We start from the raw sequence: 23,218 nt of genomic DNA on the forward strand, positions 1-23,218 counted from the left end.
GGCAACATCATCCGAATCGTCTCGTTGACATGCCCGTTGAATTGTCACTTGTGGCAGTTTGTGTTATTTTACCTGTGGGGCTGCGTAAACCCGCCGAACTTACGTGTTGATCGCCACCTTCCAAGTCCCGGTACCGGGGACAAAACGCACAAATAGTCTAACCGGCAATCAGCTCCATTTCAGCCATTTCTTTCTTCCAACTCAAGGGCAAGAGTTCGTCCAGGTGGTTAATAAACGCGAAGCGAAGAACTCTGGTGAATATTAGCGGAACATTTTCAGATAAAAGCTACACAGAGCAGGAAGACGATAAGAAAGTGTAGATAGAGTCGAGGGAAAATAACATGGGACGTTCAGATTAGTTAGGTTCCAATTCTTTGCAGGAACCAATTGAGCGGAATGTTTGGTTGTACGCGATACTTGAGCGAATTTTGAATGCATTGTGTGTAAGACGTTACTCGGTGCTGATTCCGAGGTTTTTACTTCCTGTTCCAACAGCTTCGAGTGAGTAGCGTCGCTGGTATTATTTACTCAATTGTGAAGCATTCGAATGCTTGCTATGTACATTTGCCGATGAGGCTTTTCTTCAGTGCCAAATCATCTTTCCAAGATTCGCATTGTGTGTTGGAGGGCGGATTCCAATTCATCTTTCACGTTGAGTCCTCTCATAGCCAGTGTCCTGTCACTTGTTGCGCACAAGGTGAGTATATTACACAATAGATTTCCAGACCCTTGATAAAGAACACGGTCTTCCTACTCCCTAGCGCTTTCACGTCTAGTTGGGTGCATTCCTATCTAATCGCGTTCGAATTTTTAAATTTTATGCCGAGATAGTAGCGAATCGATAAGAACGGAGAATTTTGATTTCTCAAATCACTTCCTCCAATAAAATGCTCAATAGCAAATAGAAATTAAGAACTAGCACCTCAACAGCGTTAAAACGTTCGCGCGGAATTTTACGAAAACTGACCTTATTTGCATAGCAAGTATTCTTAACTGTTTTGGTAAAACCTTTGACGAAGAATTTGAACCTTTTTTACTAAGTTTACTAAGTGGAACGCACTTTTGAAATTGTTTTGCAGATAGAGTGTAGCGTCGTAGGGAGAAAATTCGAGACCTTAGTGAAAATTGTGCGTGTTACCATCGAAATTCCACAATCAATCTAAATTTCTTGAAGTGCTACTTCGAGGTCCACGAGTAAACTTCAGGCTCGGGGATACTCTCCTTCTTCCTCTCTTTCAATGGACCTAAGTTCGATGCAATGCGTCCAAATTTCACGCATAGATCGACGACTTGCCACAGTTGGTTTTCGTGGAGGCGCTAACCTGTGTCTTTCAGATCGTTGCGAGGTCACTTTAATGTTTCGCTTAATTGAAGTGAGACCGTTTACAAATATATCTGATATCAAGCTTAATTGACAGAGAGAATTTTGACTGAACTCCTGGACATGGTACGTGATTTTCACGTCGCTTATAATTGTCGAGCTGGTAAAGGGGAGAGCAGAAAGAAACTTCAGCCGCAAAGGTGAGGGGGCTACAAGTTGAGCCCTGCCTGTCAGAATCTTTTCTTCCGCCTCTAGCAGTAAAAGCGGAAGAAAGGAAAGCTGGTGACGTGGACGGAACTGGCCTTATACCGGTATCTGGAAACAGATCTTTGCAGCCCGGACACCGTGAACTTGGGCAGGATCCTAGTTATGACCATAGAAGGCACTGTAAAACAAGGCAGAGTTTCTTGGGAATGAGGACATGGGCGTTCCTACACCACCAACCGTTGCGATATCCAGGGAAATCAAACGCAAGAAAGTGGAAGGTGAGAACAAAGTGGTAATCCCGATAAGATCCTTATTGGACGCAGCATACTCTTCAGTTAGCTGCGGTTTTCATATTAGACTACATTTATATCTACAAATATAGTGGTTAGCCCAATTAACCTACAGCATGCCAAAACCTCTTTTTATCTGCTGGCAGCAAGCCAGGATTGGACAAAGGGGACTAGGATCTTCTTCAATGAGAAATCCTCGGGACCGTTGAATGGCGAGAGAAAAAACGTCATAGTTACCTTCGCTTACTTACCCTACGATTCTTTTTGTTCTCCAACGACGGAAGAACTAAGGGATCTGGTAGTGTAGGCAGAATCAAGTGGCGTTGAACTCTTAATCGGCTGTGCTGCGAACGCTCAGCATATTTGCTGGGGCAGTAGTAAATGCAATCCTAGAAGAGAGAAGCTGTTTCATTTTATCACCAGCTGGTCTGATGATTCCGAATGTAAGATCACCGTTACTTAGCATTTGATCAGACTATTCCAGGCGAACAGTCTATAATGTAAAACAGTCTATAATGTAAAACGGATCGGACAAATTGCAATGAACTTCTGGGTAACAACGTGGAGCTCCCTAGGTGGCTAGGGACACCTTCGGCGATAGAAGATCAATTAGAAACTCTGAATTGAGCACTATTAGAGTGCTTTGAAGAGGCTTGTCCTATTTCTTAAGGCCAAAGCGGTAAAACGGTTCCATGGTGGAATCGGGAACTACAAAATCTTAGGGAATCAATCAGACGACTACGATTGCAATAAGAATGAAGACTGGTTAAACTTCCAGAACTCACAGCTTGAATATGAGACGTTTGTAAACATTCTCCTTCAGAGCATACTCTGAGGAACTGGAAGGAGAAAGGAAGAATTCCGGGCTGTACAGAGTCCTTAAAAAGGATGAGTCGGCAAGGTTGGACTTTCTTAGAATACCGAATATGTGTTTCACGCATTTGTTACGTCGATATAATTTTTCTGGCCGCTTTCAAGGTTTGGATATTCCACTTTGAAATTTCAAATTTGAATCTGCTGGCTTCAGACATGGAAGGGAAATTTGTCGTCGTGGCTGCCTTCCTCTGCTTTGCCGCTCTACATGGCTAGCGAACTTGGTTTCTGAAAAAGCAGAAGAGCGGTCGCGTCAATGGAACAACCATGTCCAGAGTGAATTTGCAAAACATGTGAAAGTTATCGTAAAAGCGTAAGAGAATGGCAGATAAGAAACAAAGTCTGCTTGAGATCCTGGGCTTCAATGGCAGTTGATGTGGGCAGTTCCTGCAGGTCGTGAAATATTTGATTGCATGCAGCGGAAAATACAAACGCAAACTAGAGACCGGAATTGCACAAAGGTCGGTCACCCGGTATTTCCTTTTGGATATTGAAGTTAAATATATGCAAATGTGTATATATATGCTACAGGCTGTGTAGATATATGCTCAATACAAAGTGAATATAAATTACGTTCATTTTTTTAGTTATTTTTCACAAACCAAGAAACTAGATCATGTTGAACTGCTAGCGATAGAAAACCCCTTAAAAGGCTCAATATTGACATTTTTAGTTGAAATCGGGATTCGTGATCAATGTTATTAATGGTGAGTCCTAAAGCTTGCTTTTGAACAAAAGAAATATAAGAGCAAATACATTATATACCGAAAAAATATTAAAGTATAAATATAAAAATTAAACTTAAATGAAAATAAAATAAAATTTCCTATTTACAGCACCAAAACTATTAAAAAGGAAAAAGTTGTTAATGAAACATTTAATTATGGACCGCATTTAATTTATAACAAGAAGATTAGAAATTTCGAGGAGAATTCTGAATAACTATTTAAAATTAGCGAGAAGAAAATTAGATGCAAGCTTGACGAGTTTATTTTATTAATTGTGTGGAGAAAACATAAACAGATACAAATATCTTAAGAAAATGGATATATGATTAAAATGAAATATTTCAAAATGATAACAGTTAAGAAAAATATCAGTGAAATCGAACAAAGCATATAATGTGGAGGTTTAGTTGAGTTATTTGTTTAGTGTTCGTTTATTTTCAATTTAATTTTATATTATTTCGGTTATTGTTACAAAACAAATCACTTTGAAATGAATGAAATGAAATGAATTAATTAAGTTGTTTGTGCTCTAACTTCCCCAGGAGGGCGTCAGTTCCCCCCATTATGTTTAAAGCGGCAGGGGGCGAACTATTAGGTTAGAATGGGCCGCCACAGGGCTACCATATCATCTCTCTTCGAATCGGCTCAGAGCTGATCCTTCCCCGTACATTCCTTGCGCGTTAGGTTTTTGTGAGTTCGTCCTATCCTCTCCTTTGCGATTGAAATCATCGGTGGTATCACTCCGCCTCGAGGCTCCACGTCTCTATTAGAGTAGTTTACCCCGGGTGGGTTTTATTTTGTTGACTCCTGAGTCAAAGGACGTGATTAAATGTCTTGGAACTGTGATGAATCTGGAGCTGGTGTTCGACACCTTTGCTCCCCTTTTCGCTGTGGACATTGTTGTCCATCTTTACTCTGGTTGGTTATTGTTCCTCTTTTTTTTTTTTTTTTTTTTTTTTTTTTTTTTTTTTTTTTCAACAACGTTATAAAACTTATATCTTATACTAGTTATAAATTACTTACAATACTAATAATAATAATTTTTTCCTTAACTAACTTTTACTTAACTAATTTTATCTTAACTAAAAATATTAACAATATTACTTTGTAATACTAATTACCTTAAAATACTCTACATTCTTATAATACTAATGCCCTTAAGCTAGGATAAGTTTCTTTTTTCTTTTTGTCTGTTTTTAAGATATTTAAAGTTTTATTCTTATGTGAATCAATTTTTTGGAACAATTTCAGGGCTTTATCTTTAATGTACTTATCTATGGTTTCTAATCTTAGATCGCTATGTATATCTAGGTTTCTTATATAATGCGGGACATTGAAAATTTTTCTTATAGCTATATTCTGACATATTTGCAGTTGCTTTTTATATGTCTTACATGTTTGGTAGAAAATACTGCTCCCGTATAGCAGAGATGGGCGAATTAATTGTTTATAAATTAAAAGACGATTCTTAATGTTTAGTTTCTTAGATCTAATTAAAGGGTAAAGGGATTTCAGGGTACCTGTGCATGCATCTCTTTTCAACTTTATGTGTTTTCTCCAATTTAGTCTGCTGTCGAAAGTCAGTCCTAAATATTTCGCGGTTGGTTTCCAATCGATGGGCTGATTTTCGATTTGGATTTTTCCCGGTTTCTGTTCTCTCTTTCTTGTGATGAAGATTGCCTGGGTCTTCTCCGGGTTTATTTTTATCTTCCACTTTTTGAAGTATTCCAACATTGTGTTGGTTGCCTTCTGAAGATTGCTAGTGATGAGGCGTGCCTGTTTCGATGTGTGGAAGAGGCATGTGTCGTCCGCGAATAAGGAGATCCCTGTGAAGCGGTTAAATTTTCTTGGAATGTCCGCCGTGTATACTGTGTATAACAGCGGGGAAAGCGGCGATCCTTGGGGTACTCCTGCCTCAATTCTTTTTTCCGTTGAATGGTGCCCCTCCAGTGCCACCCTAAAACTTCGATCTGCAATAAAGGATTGGATCAGTCTTATCATAGAATCAGAAATTTTAAATTTCTTTAGTTTGGCTACGAGCCCTGCGTGCCAGACTTTATCGAAAGCTTTCGATATATCGAACATTAATAGTCCGGTCGATTTCCGCTTATTCAAACCACTGCGAATGTGCTGGACTACTCTGGCCAGTTGAAGTTCGCATGAATGATCTCGTTGGAATCCGTATTGTTCCTCTGGGATGATGTTGAGCTCGTTGAGTTGATCCTGCAGTCTGCTCCGTATTACCCTTTCTGCAATTTTTCCAATTGTTGGAAGTAGGCTGATGGGTCTCCAGTTCTGTGGGAAGGTTGGGTTCTTTCCCGGTTTCGGCAGAAGGATGATGATGGATTTTTTCCATGCTTTTGGATATGTTCTAAGACGGAGTACTGCATTTATTACTGCAGTGATTGATTCGGCGATGTTATTCGGTGCATTCTTGATGCATTCGTTTGTAAGCATATCCCATCCTGGGGCTTTTTTGCTGCTTAGTCCATGAATGATGGTTTGGACTTCCACCTGATCTGTTTGCAGTTCCCAGTCTTCTCTTTGTGTTGAGTCATCTTGTGTCTCTGTTTCTGACTCGTACTCTTCTTCAGATTCGTCGTCCGATGCGGTGTTCTCCCTGAACTGGAGTTCGAGTGAGTCCGCGAACGCTTCGGCCTTTCCCTCTTTATAAAATTCAAGGCCATTGGGACCATGAATTGTAGGCATTTGCCTTCTCGAGCCTCTTTTAAAATATTTGCTGAGCCGCCAGAAGTTGTTGCTTCCCGGCTCAAGATTTTGGATAAAGTATTCCCACTGTTCGTTTCTGAATCGGTCAATGTCATCTCTGATAACATTAGTGAGCCGATTCGCTTCTCTTTTCAGGTTGGGATCTCCTGTCATTCTTCCTCTTTTTCTGATGCGATTTCTCTCCCTTATTCTATCTTTAATATTTCTTGGGAGCCGGAAGTATTGTTGGTCGTTTACTTCTCTCTCCGTTGAGCTCTCCTGCTTGGCTGAAGTTAGTTGGGCGGTTAGGTTTTTAATCTCTATCTCTATCTGCTCCGAAGTTTCTAGTTTTGAGGTTGTGGTGTATTGTCTTAGAATATGGCGGTAGGTGTCCCAGTTGGTGGTTTTTATCATTTTCGGTGGATTTTCAATATACATGTTGTATATTGAAAATAACACCGGTTTGTGGTCCGACGAGAGGTCGTCCAACACGTTGATTGTGATGTGGTTGCTGTAATTCTTTGTAATAGCCACATCGATTATGGTGCCGGTTGTGCTGCGTCCATAATGTGTTGGTTCCTCTGGTGCGTGAATAGTTGCTTCGTTTCCGTTTAGGAAAGCGAGCAGATCTCTCCCCGCTTTGTTGTTTCGGGTTGCTCCCCAGTCTCGATGACGCGCATTCAGATCCCCGGCGAGAAAAGTCGGTCTGTCCCCGTTGAGTAGCAGTTGAAGGTCCTCTGAAAAATTATCTGCTGATGGAGGACGGTAGGCTGATATGATTTTTATATCAGCTGGTCCTGTCCTTGCCTCTATGACTGTCGCTTCCATTCCAGTGATGAGTGGTGTTTCCAGGCGGTGATGCTGGATGCTTCTCTTAATGAGGACTGCGGTTCCTCCTCCACGGCCAGTAAGTCGGTCGTTTCTATATATGTTGTAGTTGGGTACTTTAAGTGGGTCTGTTGGTTTGAGGAACGTTTCCTGGATGAGTAGTATATCTACTTCTGCCTCGTAAAGGAATTCTTTCAATTCTCCCATTTTTCCTTTTACGGAATTTGCGTTCCATGTGATAATGTTAAGCTTAATGCTTACCATGGTGGATCTTAGTTGGGTTGCCTAGAGGGAACTGAGAGCTAAACAGGTTTTGGATCATTTTAGTCATCATTGACTCCATCATGTTTTGTATCTGTGCTTGCATGCTGCTCAGCACTTGATCCATTTGCACAGGCTTCGGGTTCGCTGAGGAAGAGGGAGTTTTTGGTGCTGTTGGAGTTTTTCCTGTCGGCTTATTGATTGGTTGTGATACCTGTGGAGAAGAATTCGATTTCGCCATCTGGGCGAAGGTTTTTTTAATGTTTTTAGGGTTTTTGGGACATCCGCCGTAGCTGGCTGGATGATCTCCTTTGCAGTTGGTGCAGGTTGCCTTCTGCTCCTGCTTCCTCTCGCATTTGGAAAAGTGGTGCGATCCCTCGCATTTAACGCAACGTGCGTCTGCGAAACAGTTATTTGCAGAGTGTCCAAACTGCTGACAGTTATGGCACTGCGATTGGGAAGTCCTCGGCTTTTGGGACTCGATTTTCACGATCAGGTGGCAGATCGATTTTACATTGTATATGCCGGTTTCGTTTTTCGGCATTAACACCTTCAGTAGTCTGGAGGGCCCGTTCTTCATTTTTATGAAGAAGCACTCTATGGGATGGAAGCCCTGATCCTCAAGGTCTTCCTTTACATCTTCGGGCGCTATACCCTCGAGCCCCCGGATTATAATATTTATGTTCTTCTCTTCTGGGAGAAGATATGTGTGGAATTGAATTCCACTTTCTCTAAAGAATTTAGTGATCTTCCGATGGTCGCTCGGCTGCTCTGGGGTTATTCTCACTCCCAGGTGAATCCTCCTCGCGTGAAGGATATTAATTTTCTTTTTCCGCAATTCCTTCTCAATGGCTGGCCATTTTGATGGCTGCCTTAAGATCACGGGTACCGTGCCCTTTTCGGCTTCTTTAGCCTTAGGACTTTCTTGTCCTGAAGGCTTTGCCTTTTCCGGCGACTTCACTACAGTTTTTTTAAAAAAAATGGGCGGAAGAGTTGGCACTGGTTTCGGTGGCGGCAGAGGTGGAAAGTCTACATATTCCTCCTCCTCGGTGGCGGTGTTGTCCGTGTTGTCGGTGGACATTTCCTCTTCCGATGACGAGTTGCTTTCCGAGTCCGACACTTGTGGACTCTCGATTCTCAAACGCTTGCCGTTTTCTTTTTTTTCCCTGTTCTGCAGGTCTATTGACTCCTGCAAACTTTTAATGAGGGCTGTCAGACCCTCGTTCTGCTTCCGCTGTTCCTCTATCTCCATTTTCGCAGCGGCTAGCTGTTTATTGATTTCATCCAGACTGCGTTGCAGACTGGCGATTAGTTTCTCCTGGGATTGGTCCGATATTAATCGGACCTCTGGGGCTTTCTGGGCCCTCGTCTCCATAGCGATTTCTGCTGAAAATTTTTCAAAAAACAAAAACTACTTTCTACCCACAAAAACTTATCACTATCCACGCTTATCACTAAAGGGTACATAAAAGATAATCACTGCTGAAAAAAGAAAAAATCTTGTAATTTATAAATTCTCAAAAAACTTTTACCTCTGCTGCTGTCCAAGGACGTCTGCTGCGTTCGGCTGAACTCTCAAGAATGATTAAATGTCTGTGTGCTGACAGGGAGATAATATGTGAAAACCAAGAGACCACATCTTGCCGAACTGGTAGCATTCGGGTTAGCTTAAGCTCGTGCCGGCGGGTTCCACATATTATCTCGCGCAGTCGATATTCACGACTGGCAAACCTGGCAGGCGAGTTTGGTTGGTTGACACCCTTGGCGACCGTGTTGGTTCCAAGGTAATGCAACGCTAGACTCTCATCGTAACAAATTTCAAAGTTGAGTCTGTACAGACTCTCTTGGAAGTATATCACCCGGAAGAATAGGTGACAAAAATTGGAAGGTAGAGAATTGGAGGTTTCTGCAAAAATTTCAACACGAAATTGTTGCAAAGGGAATTGGAGCACAGCGAGAGCGGTTGTTACCAATAAAAAGGCGAGAGCTGCTATACAGTCCTTTGATCACTTCAAAGCACCTGGTATGGATGTCATCTAAACAGCAATGTTTAAGGAGGTTCTAGAGTCCTTAGAGAAACTTCTAAGAAATAATTTTCGAAAATACCTTTCTCTGGACTACGTGCTCATCCCTTGCCAGAAGGTTAAGGTAATCGTCATACCCAAGCCTGGAAAAGGTAACTATCTAAATCCAAAGAGCTTCAGACAAATCAGCTTGAGATCATTTTCGCTTAAATGTCTGGAGAGATTGGTTGAGCGTTATATTCGCGAGAAAGCGCTAACGTCGCACCCATAAATGGAAACCAACACGTTTACCAACTCGGAAAATCCTCTTCACTTTTTAGTTTCTAAAGTAAACGAAGCAACTCTGAAAGGCTAGTACGCGAACATTGAAGTGGTGTTTGACTGTGCACCTCTCCAAAAGCTCTGTGATGCCGCTAGAAAGCATGGTGTTCATGAAACTTTAATTAAGTGAATCTATGGTATGCTAACGCAGACATTGCTGTGGGCTGAAGTGGGTGTTGATCGCTACTAACAACGGAAGCGACGAAAGGCAGCCCTCACGGAGGTTTGTTATCGCCACCTCTGTAGAGCATGTTAATCGACTCACTACTATGCGAACTGCAAAATCTGCCAATACACTCTCGAGTTTATGCGGATAACGAGACTGTTCTAGTTGGTTGAGATCTCGAAACGGTGTGTAGAAATACACAATGCGCCGTTGATTTGATTGATAGTTGGTGCCTTAGGCACGGACTTTCAGTAAATCCAAATAAAACCGCAATGGTATTGTTTACAAAAAGGTGTTCAGTCATTCAACTCCCCGAAGGAGTAAAATATATGGGAGTTATTCTAAATAGATGAAACAAGCTCTCACAGCCCATGGGCTAGCCACACTGCAAAGAAGTGTGGGTCTGGATATTACCGATGCTTTGAGCATGACATCCCGCCTATTTCTAAATGCATTACTCAATTTGCAGATCTTAGGTTTTTGTTTGTTCAGAGCACTGCAATGAGAGCGGGTCATAGAGTAATTCGATTAGATTTAGGGAGAAACAATGGAGGTGTGAGGCATAGAGCATTGGAAGAGGTAATGAACAATTCTCACAATACCTTTTGATTCTCGGGTCCCCATTCAATTGTTTGGTAGAAGATACGAAGTTATTTGAAAATGTAGAGAAATTTATGACGAAGAATAGGTGGCAAGATATACTGGTTCTCTACACCAATGGCTCAAAAACTGAACAGAGTTCTGGTGCAAGCGTTTACCTCTCGAAAAAAAAAGAAGTGGCCTTTTTCCTTTGGACAATATGCAATGATCTATCAGGCTGAGGGCAGCAACTGGGGTGACAGTAGCATTGGCTAATGCTGCTATCAAATACTGAGAAGAAACGTGCGATAATGGCAGATGGCAGAGCTTCAATGCTGCTAAACACAACAAACTTTTCTTGGACTGTGGACGCATTAGACATCAGATTTTTGGTGCAACTGCAGCGGTTCGTATCACATTCACTAACAGGAATCCTGCGATACATAAACGAATCCGGAATATTCCGGTAGGCGGGGAAATCTCTGATGAGAGTAACTTTTCTCTGTGCAAGTAGTACAATTGTTTGAAAGAAACTTTTACTGTCGAACGAACGCGATGATGCTTTCAAAACAAAGCTCGAACTTTTAAAGGGTCTATTTAATCCATGATATAATTGAAGGCAAGCAGCGTCATCTCTATACCAACATATATCCGATTCAAAGGATTGTGAGCATCAAGTCCAGTTTAAAATCTCATCATTGGAAAGGAACTTTTGTTTTCTGTTATAAACGGGTTTGATGTCTTTTGGAGGCTGAAAAGTAACTTTAAAACAATGCTCTAAATTAAGGATAGTAGTATTTTGAGTGAGTTATTGAGCAAGATCGATGTAGATCTCTTCCTCCGCTCAGCAATTGGCCTCTGGGGAAGAAAGTGTATTAAAAGCTAGAATTTTATTGATTTTATTATAAAAGCGCGGAATTTCTGGTTTTTGCTGAGATGTATTTGAAGTGATGCATGTTAAAATCCTCAGGGTGAAAATGTTTGTTTTAGACGTGATCTTTCGTTGATGAGAGCTTCTGTCGTAGCAATTCTTGGGGATCATGTTTATTGTATTAAATTTAATTTTAGAAGCCCGTTCCTCGTCGACGTCGATTATTCTAAACTTTACAACATGTGGGTTGAAAGTGTTGTCTGCTTTTGAATGTAATTCTAATAAAACTTCTACTAAAGAAAGATGGTATAAAATAAGCAACTAAATGCACATTTTCCATATGTTTTTATAAAAGATAAAAAAGAAATGAAATTCACTTCGACAAGTAGAGCATTACCTCCGCCAGAGCTTGTTCTGTTCTAATTGTTAGAGATAAGGTTACGCTTATCTGTCTTATGTAAGTTGTTCTAAGAAAGCATGTAACGATCGTACCTATATTGTCAGAGTTCCTAATAATATTACTTCAGAAATGAATTTACAAATATGTCACTACTAAAATAGTATATATAGTTCGAACCATTCAGAGTTTCCGCTTTGCACTTTTAAACTGTAGACAACCCATGCCTTTTAAAGGTTTAGATCTCGAGCAAGTAATATCAGCTCCGTGTAAAATTTCTGTTGATTTGAAATGGAGAGTTTTTTTCGAGTAGTTCTGTCCTTGCAGTGAATCTGTAAACCTTTGAGGGGTTTTGCTAAATTGAGGTTTTCTGTTAAAGATGTTTCGTAGCTCTTCACACACATTAGGTTTCCGACAACTTTAATTTAACTGGGTTTAATGAAGTGAAGCCCTAACCACTTCCAACTGAACACAATAAATTATACTGAAAATTTTGCACTTGTTCGGAACTAGAATGATGCGTTGTGAAAAACCAGAACAATACTAGACTAAAAAAATAATATATGCATGTATGCATGTGTATTGTCTATAAATGAATTTATTACCGCACTTAATTTTTTAGATTTTACGACTACAGCTTCGTATCAAATTAGCTTGCATTAAAGTTACATGTTATTGACATTGCTGCCAATTTTCACTTAATGATAAATTATCTTTAATATCAAATAAACATTCGATTAATGATCATTAAGTACTAATTAGAACTAAAAATGGATGTAATTATCTATCATGTCGTTTCCAATCGTTCTGATCATATCTAAGTGCTTATCATTTGCCCAGGAAGTACTTTATTTTCTTTAGTTTAAAACTTCTTTCTTGTCGAATGGATACTGTTTGCGTTATCTAGAGTGTTGTTGCTTTTGTCATTCTGATTTGCATAACAGGTCGGGCACAGTCTGACCTTGATCAGCGTAGTTGTCCTCCCATATCCCTTCATTTATAGTTTCTTTAGTAGCTGATGATGTTCTTCTTCGATAATATAGTGCACTTTGCACCCTGTCTTTAGTTTGGGTTATAAGAATCATCTTCCTGCCATGCCATATTTGATTTAATTAGTACTACCGCATCCAGCTTTAAAGTTCAACGTTCCTTGCCATGTTACTTAAGAGTACTTGTCAGAGTACGGCGCTTTGGCACCAACACGGTGATCGAGGCTGTCAGCCAACCAAACTCCCCTAACAGGCTTGCCAGTCGTGAACACCGATTGGGCGAGATAATATATGGAACCGGACGGCGCGTGCTGGATTAAATCCGCATGCTAGCAGTTTGGCGAGGTGATAGCCGGGGTTCTCGATTTGCAAATATCGTCTCCCTGTCAGGACGCAGAGATTTTATTCATGCGCCTAGACTCAATACAAAAAAAAACTAAACCCACCCGGGGTAGACTACTCTTATGTGTAGTCTCGAGGCGGATTGATACCATCGAAAATTTCTTCACAAAAGGAAATAAGTTACCAAACGGCCTAATAAGGGAGAGGACAAACTCATAAAGAAAACTAACACACGTGGGATAGACGGGGAAGGGGGGCTAAATAATCGGGTAGACTGACGTCTTCCTGGGAAGGGTTAGGACAAAACAATGTAACTTCTATTCATGATACTACTTTATATGTAATATGTATTCATATGTAAATCTGGTAAGGCTTTTAATTCCAAGTTTTCTTTTAGTTTTTAGATATTCAATAAGATGCCATGATTACATATTTTTTCTGTTCTTTCTTAAGGGGGTCATCTCGTGTGTCGGATTCGTGGAATCGGATTTTTTTTTTGGGCATCAATTGTATCTAGATATAGTGTAGAATATATGGGAAAAGTGATTTTTTGATATTTGGTGTTGTTCGGAAATTATAGTGTTAAACAGGTGATAAGTCACATGCCAGATTTATGTCGATCGTCGCAATAAGGCGCGTATTTATCGGCCTGAATGACGTTTGAATGCTCTACATGTGTTTCTTGAAGAAACCTAAGGTTTATGGATTAGGTATAGCAGATTAATGGTCAGTTAAGGTTTTATGGCTAAAAATCGCATTCTATTTTTTAAATGCATTTTTATCGAAACTGGATGTTGAAAATCTGCTGCCACCATAGCCCAAAATCTATTCAACGAAATGCTTTGAAATTTTCACTACTTATTCAGAACATATTTCTACGGTCCGCAAATTAGGACAATTGCGATTCATTCGATACTTTTTTTATTCATTAAAGAAGCCATGAAAAAACACCAAACTTTACAAGAAGAAGTTTAACAACGCACTAAAACTTTAATTTTTAATATTATTTAATAATTATAGTTTGCGAACTGTTGAGTCCGCACGTTAAAATGCCGTTTATGTTTTTTCTTTAAGATTATCAAAGCGCCCTCTAGCGTGGCGGCAGAAAACCTTTTTTTGGAGATGGGTGTATAAGTTGCTCTGTATTTTAATAATGAACTAAACTATTGGGCATGCTCAAGATTTTAATAAAAATATAGTGAAAAATTCGTATTTGTATCTTCATCCAGTTCTTCACAAAAAAAACGGCCTTCACGTGGGATGACCCCTTAATTTAATTTTCATAAATCGTTGCTAGCTAATCTTTTTTTGTGGAAAAAAATGCAGGGGCTGGTACATTTAGTTGCCTTACCACGAACTTTCGGTGATATCAGCATGAACTGGTACTTGACGAGGGTACTGAAGGCCTGTGTGTGTGTGTGGTGGGGGAGAAGCTACAGCTTTCGAGGATTTAAATGTTAAATTTTCGTTTAGTACTTACAAAATAATGAAAAGGAACCTGATTTGTGATCTTGAGATCTGAGGGTATCAGCGCCTGAGAGCAAGTTTATAGCCTGTGATTTGATGATGACGAAAAGGGGGGACAAGTATAATCTTGAGTAATTCCTATTCTGAACATATGCCCAGCTAGTGATTTATGGCCTGTCAGAATGCCCACAATACACCTGCAGGTCCTTCTGCTTTTCGACAGGATAAATTCTGTGGTACGCATGTTCGGTTCTGGCAGGAAAAGTTTGGTGCGTCGAGCAACATTTAGGCTCTGCCACCTGTCATTGTGGAAGCTTGTTCCCAGTTTTTTGAAAACAGACTTAGTCAATGCTACTGACACTCCAATTGGTGGTTCCGGTCCCGGCATAGGGGAGATTGACCCCTCTTTCACTAAAGCATCCGAGATTTCATTTCCCTCTACGCTACAGTGACCAGGTGCCCAGAATAGTTCCGCTGTATTGAATCTAGAGGGGACTACTCAACGCCTTCAATGCAGCTTGGCTATCACTGCAGATTGCAATGCGCCTGCCCTTCAACCGCTCGTCAATCACCCAGTTTGCATATTGTCCTAAAGGAAAACCCGACTCGTTTTTATTCGAGAGGTAGACTCCGGCTCCAGAACTCTCTTCTGTTTTTAAGCCATCGGTGTCGGAAGACTTCCATATATCTCGCCACGCATTCCTTTGGGACTTCCCAGTTCTCTCTACGCTTCAGGGTGACTTCATATCTTCTACCAAATAGATGTATGGGTACACCAGAATCGGAAGGCATTGTAAGAACTGGATTCAGTCCTCACCGTGACTCTTCCAATGCTCTGTGCCCCCGCATCCGTTGTTTCCCCATAGATCTAATGAAATTAGTCTATGAGCTGCTCTCATTGCAGTGCTTTGAATAAATATATCCAGGGGCTGCAAATTGAGCAGTGCATTCAGAGTTGGGCCGGATGTCGTGCTCATGGCACCAGTGATACCCAGACACACAGTTTTTTGCAGTGTGGCTAGTTTACGGTGAAAACCTTTTTGTCCCGCCTTAACCAATCACCCTACGGAACATCGACATTACCACATAAGGCCTGAGTCCCCATGTCGAGGCAAAGGTCCATCTGCACAGCCCATACGCTGTGAAAGCTCGTTTCATCTTTACCTTTGCATGTTTATTCCAAAGAAGAATGACTCCCAGATATTTCACTTCTTCGGAGAGCTGAAGGGTAATACCCCTCATCTCAGGGAGGCAAAGTCCATCCAGTTTTCTCCTTTTTGTGAGTAATACCATTGCGGTTTTATTTGGATTAACTGAAAGACCATGACTGAGGCACCAATTGTCTATCAAATCAACGGCACGTTGTATATTCCTACACACCGTGCCAAGATCAGCATGAGCTTGAGCGTGTATTGACAAATTTTGCAGTTCGCATAGTAGTGAGTCGATCAGCATACACCACAGAAGTGCCGAAAGTATACCACCTTGGGGGGATCACTTCGTTGCTGCAGTCAGATAGCGGTCGACACCCGCCTCAGCGCACAGTAATCTCTGCGTTAGCATAGCATGGATTCACTTAATTATAGCATCATGAACACTATGCTCTCTGGCGGCATCACAAAGTTTTTGAAAAGAGTCACAGTCAAAAGTCCCTTCAATGTCCACGAACACACCCATCGCGTACTCAGCATTCAAAGTTGCATCCTCTATCTTTGTGACCAAAGAATGAAGAGCAGACCCACAGGACTTTCCACGCTGGTAAGCATGTTGGTTTTCATTAAGTGGGTGCGACCTAAGTACGTTTCCACGAATGTGACACTCCACCAGTCTCTCCAAACCTTTCAGCAAAAATGAAGTCAAGCTGATCTGTCTCAAGTTTTCTAGATTAGAACATTCATCTTTCTCAGGTTTCGGTATGAGGAATATCTTAACCTTTTGCCAAGAGGAAGGCATGTAGCCCAGACCAAAACATCCTCGAAAAATATTTTTTAGAAGTCGCTCTAAGTGCTCCATACCCTCCTTTAGCATTGTCGGATAGATGCCATCCATGCCAGGTGCTTTGAAATGTTCAAAGGACAATATGGAAGCTCTCACCTTTTCATGGATAACAACAGCTTTCGCAGTGTTCCAGTTCCCCTTGCAGTACTTGCGTGTTGAAGGGGTTGCAAGAACCGTCAACTCCCCCCTGCCACTCCTCTTACCCGTTCTCCCGGGTGGTGTACTTCCAGGAGGGTCTGTACTGAATCCAGTCTGGAGCTCGTGAAGGCCTACTACCAGATCGTACTTTTCGCGAGGCGGATATAAACTGTGATCTACCTCCCGAAGGCAAAGTACCAACCACCCATGTTACCTTCTACTGTAGCTGGTCTGATTTGTCACTTGGCACCTCGTCAACCACGGGTAGTGCGTGGACCTTTTGCATCTTATCGCGGTGGCAGTCGATTTGTCTACAGACCCCGAGTCCGTATACGCCCGCATGGCCTGTTATCTCTCCGGGTGACTCTGCAGCCACCCTTTTTTTGGTTCGCGAGATAACGTCTGAAGGGTTTCTACCTTGATTCGTCATCACTTGAACATTTTTTGTTCTGACTTTGATACGCCATTTTAACAGTTTCGTGTTCAATATCTTTAATTTAAGATTAGTATACGTGAACGGTAATTTTGGAAAATTGAACCTAGAAATAATATAGAAAAATGGACTTAGTAAAGACGTGAAGGCGCTACGAAAACGGTCCAGATTGTAGGTCTGGTTCTTTGTATGACATTTCCTTCTTTTCCGAAGATAGAACTCTCGCTCATTAAGTCTTTATAATTTCAGATATTGATAAATATTCCTGAAAATGCGGAGAAGAAGTCGTCTTTGTTGTGTGAAATCAGCCATAGCAGTATTTGCCTTATTAACGATCATTCTCTTCACATCAAAATGGATAGCTGGGCCAGATTTCACAAATCCAGACTTTTATCGAAGTCAAAACTTAGTTAATCTGCCTCAATTTGCTGCTCAAGTGTTCAACAGACATCCTAAAAAGTTTGAATTTGATCCGAACGATCTTAAAGACTGGCATGACGAAGAAGCATATCAAAAGGCATTGGCTCGGAAGGGCCTTGGTGAACAAGGCCAACCCGCCGAACTCGTGAATCCAGACAAGGAAAAAGAACGCACCATGTTCAGAGCAAATGGGTACAATGCAATGCTGAGTGATCAGATTTCGCTGAATAGATCTGTCCCCGACATCCGGAATCCAGGGTAACTTTGAAATGAATTCATATAAGGGTCCCGGACTACAGAGAATTTTACTTTCAGATGTATACATAAGAAATATTTGAGTAAATTGCCTCAGGTTAGTATTGTCATTCCTTTCTATGATGAACATTGGAGTCCTTTGCTGCGCTCATGCTTCGCAATATTAAACCGCACACCACCTGAATTGCTCAAAGAAATCATTCTCGTTGATGACGCCAGCACAAAGGAATTTCTAGGCGAGAAACTGGAGAAATACGTTTCGCAATATGTTCCGAAAACACGAATAGTACGATTACCCGAGAGATCAGGCCTTATCGTGGCACGATTGGCCGGCGCTAAAGTGGCGACTGCTGATATTTTAATTTTCTTCGATTCGCACGTTGAACCTAACTACAATTGGCTCCCGCCTCTCATCGATCCCATCGCAAGAAATCCGAGAGCATGCGTTTGTCCTTTCATCGATGTTATTGCTTACAATACATTCGAATATAGATCACAAGATGAGGGAGCTCGTGGGGCGTTCGACTGGCGCTTCTATTATAAACGTCTCCCGTTACTGAAGGAAGATCTAGAGGATAAGACAAAACCCTTCAGAAGCCCAATAATGGCAGGTGGATTGTTTGCAATTGGACGGGACTTCTTCTGGGAACTCGGGGGCTACGACGAAGGGCTGGATATCTGGGGAGGCGAACAGTACGAATTGAGCTTTAAAATTTGGATGTGTGGAGGTGAAATGTTAGATGCTCCTTGCTCAAGAGTTGGCCATATATATCGAGGTCCAGGTGGACATTTGAGTAATCCAAGAACAAACGACTTTTTGCATAAGGTAACATTGAATATGCCACAAAATAGTTTCTTTTTTCTCAAAACCCTTCTCGTTCTTTAGAACTACAAACGAGTGGCTGAAGTTTGGATGGATGAGTATAAGGAGTACTTATATATGCGGGAGCCCAACCGATATGCGAAACTAGATGCCGGCGACTTAACGAAACAGAAAGCTTTGCGAGAAAAATTGCAATGTAAATCGTTCAAATGGTTTATGGAGGAAATTGCGTTCGACCTGCCCAAGAAATACCCACCAATCGAGCCGCCAGACTATGCTTCTGGTGCTATACGTAGCGATACTTCCAACAACTTATGTATTGATACCTTAAACGTCGGTCATCGTCAAGAGGTGGGACTTTATCCTTGCGCGAGTGATTTAGTGTATCCGCAGAGCAATCAATATTGGGCCTTGAGTTGGCATAAAGATCTGCGCTTAAAAATGAAAGCAGATTGTCTGGATGTGTCTGAATCCTACCGAAATGCTCCTGTTGTTCTTTATGAGTGTCATTTGCAAGGCGGCAATCAACTTTGGCAATACGATGTGGAAAATAAGTGGTTAGTGCACGGTTCGGGTAAAAGTTGTTTAGAGGCGGATCTTAAAAACCATAAAGTTTACGTGAATCGCTGTGATCCGGCAAACTTGAAAATGAAATGGTCGTTTGGACATGTTAACAGGACTGCTCTGGCTGAGCTGAAAATTAATAAACATCAAGTGTCCGAGGAGGAGGGTCTGTAGTGGTGGGGGATCTTAGCATTTACCGTAAACATTTTTGTACTTAATATTTTTTATGATAAAAGTTTCAAGTGAAAATAGACTTTCTATTTAAGTGATTAAAGTGATTTTTCACAGAACTCCGTTCACTGCATTCCATCGTATAATTATCCAATGCCAGAAATGTGTGCCTTCAATTGATTATTTGACGTGTAGTTGTAGAGAGAACTTTATTTACTATTTTTCTTTATATTTTATTGTGCAATTATTTGATTTACCTACGTACCATATCTTTATATGTGATAATATTAAACTAGAAAGTTAATGTGAGAGGTTTGCGTTTTTATTTTAACCTTGCATACGGTAAACCCAATGCTGACCACATTGCCTCCTACAGTGTGTTACTAGAGTGTATCGTTACGGTCTTGAATGAACTGCTCTAACACACTTCAAGGCCCTGATTCAATATGGATTGTTGCGCCAACGATTATAATTTCCGAGTTATCACAATCTCGGCAAATGCCGAATTTTAGCGCAGGAGCAATAGTATCTGACTAGCCGGAGAACTTCACATTCCACGAGTGAATGATTGATTGATCGGTTTACAGTGTACTTCGGAAACGAACTGGTTGGCAATTTTGCAGAAGACTTGATATAAATGGGTTTACCTTTGCGATAAAAAGCGACTCAGCAAAGGGAGAAAAGTGGAGAGGAGCTGGTAGGTGGAAATTCTTATTAACGAACAGTTGTCGAAAATGGACAAAAGCAGCGGCCGCATTTTGCATTTTCACCCCGGGTGATTTCAAATTTAAATTTTGGTAGCCTTTAAGAGCAACCCTACCATAAACCTCGAAAAACGCATGAAGCACCGCATGTTGGACAAATGCCTGCCCATTTCATCGGATGTCTCACACAGGTTTTATGCAGACCATGTCTTCAAGAAAAAGCATACGGCTCAACAGCAACGTGTGCGGGCTCTTGACAACTCAGGCATATTTCCCCTTCTGGCATCTAAATGTGACTGAAAGAAAGGCTGTTTCAACCCCAAAATTTGTTGGCAAGCTGTGTGCAGGAATAAGAAACCTCTGATGAGTGAGGGCGTAGAGAGAAAATTCGGGACGAGGTGAAAATTATGCGAAACCCCCTCTTATCTCCATTTTTTATTGAAATTTCTATTTTGTGCTCCCAAAAAACATACAGACCCTCTTTTCCACTCCTTTCTAGTTCGGCCTAGTTGTTTTCTGTCATAGAGTATAAAATAAACAGATGCAGAAAAAAAGTATCATGAAATTCCAATGTTCCTCGTTTGCGAACAAAGTGAGGATGAAACATTATCGTAAAGTACGTAAATTAAGAAACTTCTAGAAGGCAATCATCTACGAGGCGACAAGTTCTAGGATGAACATAAGAAGGCTTTGGGGATACTATCAAGAGGAAAGGATAAAAAACTCTAATCTGCAAGATGCGATGGAGAATGAAACTTACGAACACTTGCTTCAGAGGAAAAGGGGTGTAACCCAAAGTTAAAGGAATGAAGACAAGTGCACGTGGAACTTACTCGGAAACAAAGTTGGCTAAAACTTAATGAATGCAGGACCCCACATTGGCCGCCGTTTTTAACTGATATTGGGAGTCACCAGAATGACCACTCGGATTGTCTATATCCGATCCCGAAGGCAAAGCTATCTTGAAAACCTGATGCAAAATGACGAAGTTCACTGTGTCGGTAATCACTACCTAAGTACAGCTTAACTGAAGTGTCTTGCCCTTGCCAGCTTCTGTGTTAAACAAGCTCGGGAATAGGGGAGGGGGGTGTTCGGTTGTGAACAACTACGTTCACGTCGTTTACAAGGGTTTCTATATCTTCTTAATTCGGTGTGTTCAGACCGCACGACTACCTGAATAGTAAAAGAGTAATATCATGAGAAGTTAAAGAAACGCACGCGAAGCTAAAAATTGAAGCAGAAGATTCAACAGGTGATTCTGGCCATCCGTAAAATACATCACGGAGACCTGGCTGGAGAGTGTGAGTGAATGGTGGGGGAGTTTCCGAAAAAGAAGAGACTTTGGAGGAAATTCAAACACGGGTAGATTGAGGGGAGAAAAGAGCTTGAAAAATGGTATATCAGTCGAGAGGGTTGAATAGGTATAGAAGCTGCCGAATATGCAGGTAAAAATTTTACGCACCATGCACCCAACGCCTCACCAAATCACACTTTTGGTTCGAACGTGCTAAAGTTTAGTCTGGAGCTGTAGGTGGTTTATCACTGCTGACATCCATTCCTCACGGTTTGCTGATTGATGCCAAAGGAAAAAAAATGGTTGGCTAGCTACCGGCATCGTTTAAAAGCGCAATTTACTCCGGCAATTGTTCACTGCACCTCCATCGTTTCATAGGCCGATACACCGCTAGGCAAACTAAACGTCCGATACTCAATTTTGATGAACGAATTCAACGACATATTCCGCCACCCAGCACTGCTATTTCATTGCTTGATCTTTCCGTTCAGCAAGATATCGAACCGCTGATGTTCGAGTGTCCGACCAACCAAACCAAAGAAAGCTCGTTTCACGTGGACAATGGAAGCAGAGACCACATTTCAGCGCTTTCCGTACCCGCCACGACCGGTACTGTTGGTACTAGTTGCACCGTTATCTTTGAGGACTGAATCTTCAAACACGGCCATCTGTGTGACACTTAAGCATGCATTTCGTTCAGGCACTTGAAGGCTATGATGTTTCTTTTCGAAAAAATTGACAGATACTAAAAGGCAATATAGCACATACGATCGTGAGCTCCTTGCCATATATTCTGTGATTAAACAGTGTTTCCGTTTCATCGGAGGACATCCTTTCACGGCCTACACGGGTCATCATCATCATCAACGGCGCAACAACCGGTATCCGGTCTACGCCTGCCTCAATAAGGAACTGCAGACACCCCCCGTTTTGCGACGAGGTCCACCAATTCGATATCCCTAAAAAGCTGTCTGGCGTCCTGACTTACGCCATCGCTCCATCTCAGGCAGGGTTTGCTTCTACTTATTTTTCTACCATAGATATTGCCCTTATAAACTTTCCGGGCTGAATCATCCTCATCCATACGGAATAAGTGACCCGCCCACCACAATCTGTTGAACCGGATTTTATCCACAACCAGACGGTCGTGGTATCGCTCATAGATTTCGTCGTTATGAAGGCTACGAAATCCATCCATCCATCCTCATGTAGGGGCAAAAAATTCTTCGGAGGATTCTTCTCTCGAACGCGGCCAAGGGTTCGCAGTTGGGCATGATAGGGCATCCCCTTGTCTTAGACCGTTGTTGATGTTGAATAGTCTCGAAAGTGATCCTGCTGCTTTTATCTGGCCTCGCACATTGGCCAGGGTCAGCCTAGTCAGTCTTATCAACTTCGCCGGGATACCGTGTACAGTCGATGAAAAGATGATGCAACTGATGGCCCTATTCCAACAGTTTTTCCATCAATTGCCACAGAAAGAAAATCTGGCCTGTTGCTGATTTGCCTGGAGTGAAGCCTCTTTGGTATGGGCCAATGATTCTCTGGGCATATGAGGCTATCCGGCCTAGCAAGATAGAGGAGAATATCTCATAGATAGTACTCAGCAACGTGATCCCTCTATAATTGATGCACTGCATGATATCCCCCTTTTTATGTATGAGACAGATAATGCCTCAATGGCAGTCATCAGGTATTGATTCACTGTCCCATACTTTGGGCATCAGTTTATGAACCGCTTGGTGTAATTGGTCGCCTCCATAGTTAACAAATTCGGCTGTAATTCCACCGGCTTCTGGCGACTTAGGGTTTCTAAGCCGATGAATTGCACGGATTCTTTTTTCTATGCTTGGTGGTGGCAGTATTTGTCCGTCGTCTTCAGTTGGCGGGACGTGCAACCATTCATTTACGCAGCATAACAACGAACGGATTAGGCTTCGAAAGGCCAAGTTCGCCAGTTGGATTTCATCTTACGGTAGCAAGTCTTTCGAGCACGTGCGTCGTTGTAACTCCTTCAATAATTAGCCCCCACGCAGTCGCTAAGGGAC

At 41.6% G+C, this 23,218-nt stretch overlaps 1 protein-coding gene across 3 annotated transcripts; it reads left to right on the forward strand.

Moving 5' to 3' along the window:
- The first annotated feature begins 24 nt into the window (after positions 1-24).
- Positions 25-19,484, forward strand: LOC119648187 (N-acetylgalactosaminyltransferase 6-like). Of its 3 annotated transcripts, none has more exons than XM_038049775.1 (5): positions 25-697; positions 17,192-17,620; positions 17,678-18,443; positions 18,504-19,141; positions 19,179-19,484. In XM_038049775.1, the coding sequence occupies exons 2-5, from the start codon at positions 17,214-17,216 to the stop codon at positions 19,192-19,194; spliced, it is 1,827 nt and encodes a 608-aa protein (XP_037905703.1). In that variant the 5' UTR covers positions 25-697; positions 17,192-17,213; the 3' UTR covers positions 19,195-19,484. The 3 variants fall into 3 exon arrangements, with proteins under 3 accessions (XP_037905703.1, XP_037905702.1, XP_037905701.1); XM_038049774.1 differs by having other exon boundaries at positions 25-254; positions 381-697; positions 18,504-19,484; XM_038049773.1 differs by having other exon boundaries at positions 18,504-19,484.
- The last annotated feature ends 3,734 nt before the right edge of the window (positions 19,485-23,218 follow it).

This window comes from Hermetia illucens, chromosome 2, assembly GCF_905115235.1.
Source record: "Hermetia illucens chromosome 2, iHerIll2.2.curated.20191125, whole genome shotgun sequence".
In the NCBI taxonomy this organism is placed as follows: Eukaryota; Metazoa; Arthropoda; class Insecta; order Diptera; family Stratiomyidae; genus Hermetia; species Hermetia illucens.

What these genes read in the sequence shown, in the direction of transcription:
- LOC119648187 (XM_038049773.1), top strand. Translation starts at nt 17,214, where the DNA reads ATGCGGAGAAGAAGTCGTCTTTGTTGTGTGAAATCAGCCATAGCAGTA. An exon ending in CCCGACATCCGGAATCCAGG is followed by an intron (nt 17,621 to 17,677) that starts GTAACTTTGAAA and finishes TTTTACTTTCAG; the next exon opens with ATGTATACATAAGAAATATT. An exon ending in CAAACGACTTTTTGCATAAG is followed by an intron (nt 18,444 to 18,503) that starts GTAACATTGAAT and finishes CTCGTTCTTTAG; the next exon opens with AACTACAAACGAGTGGCTGA.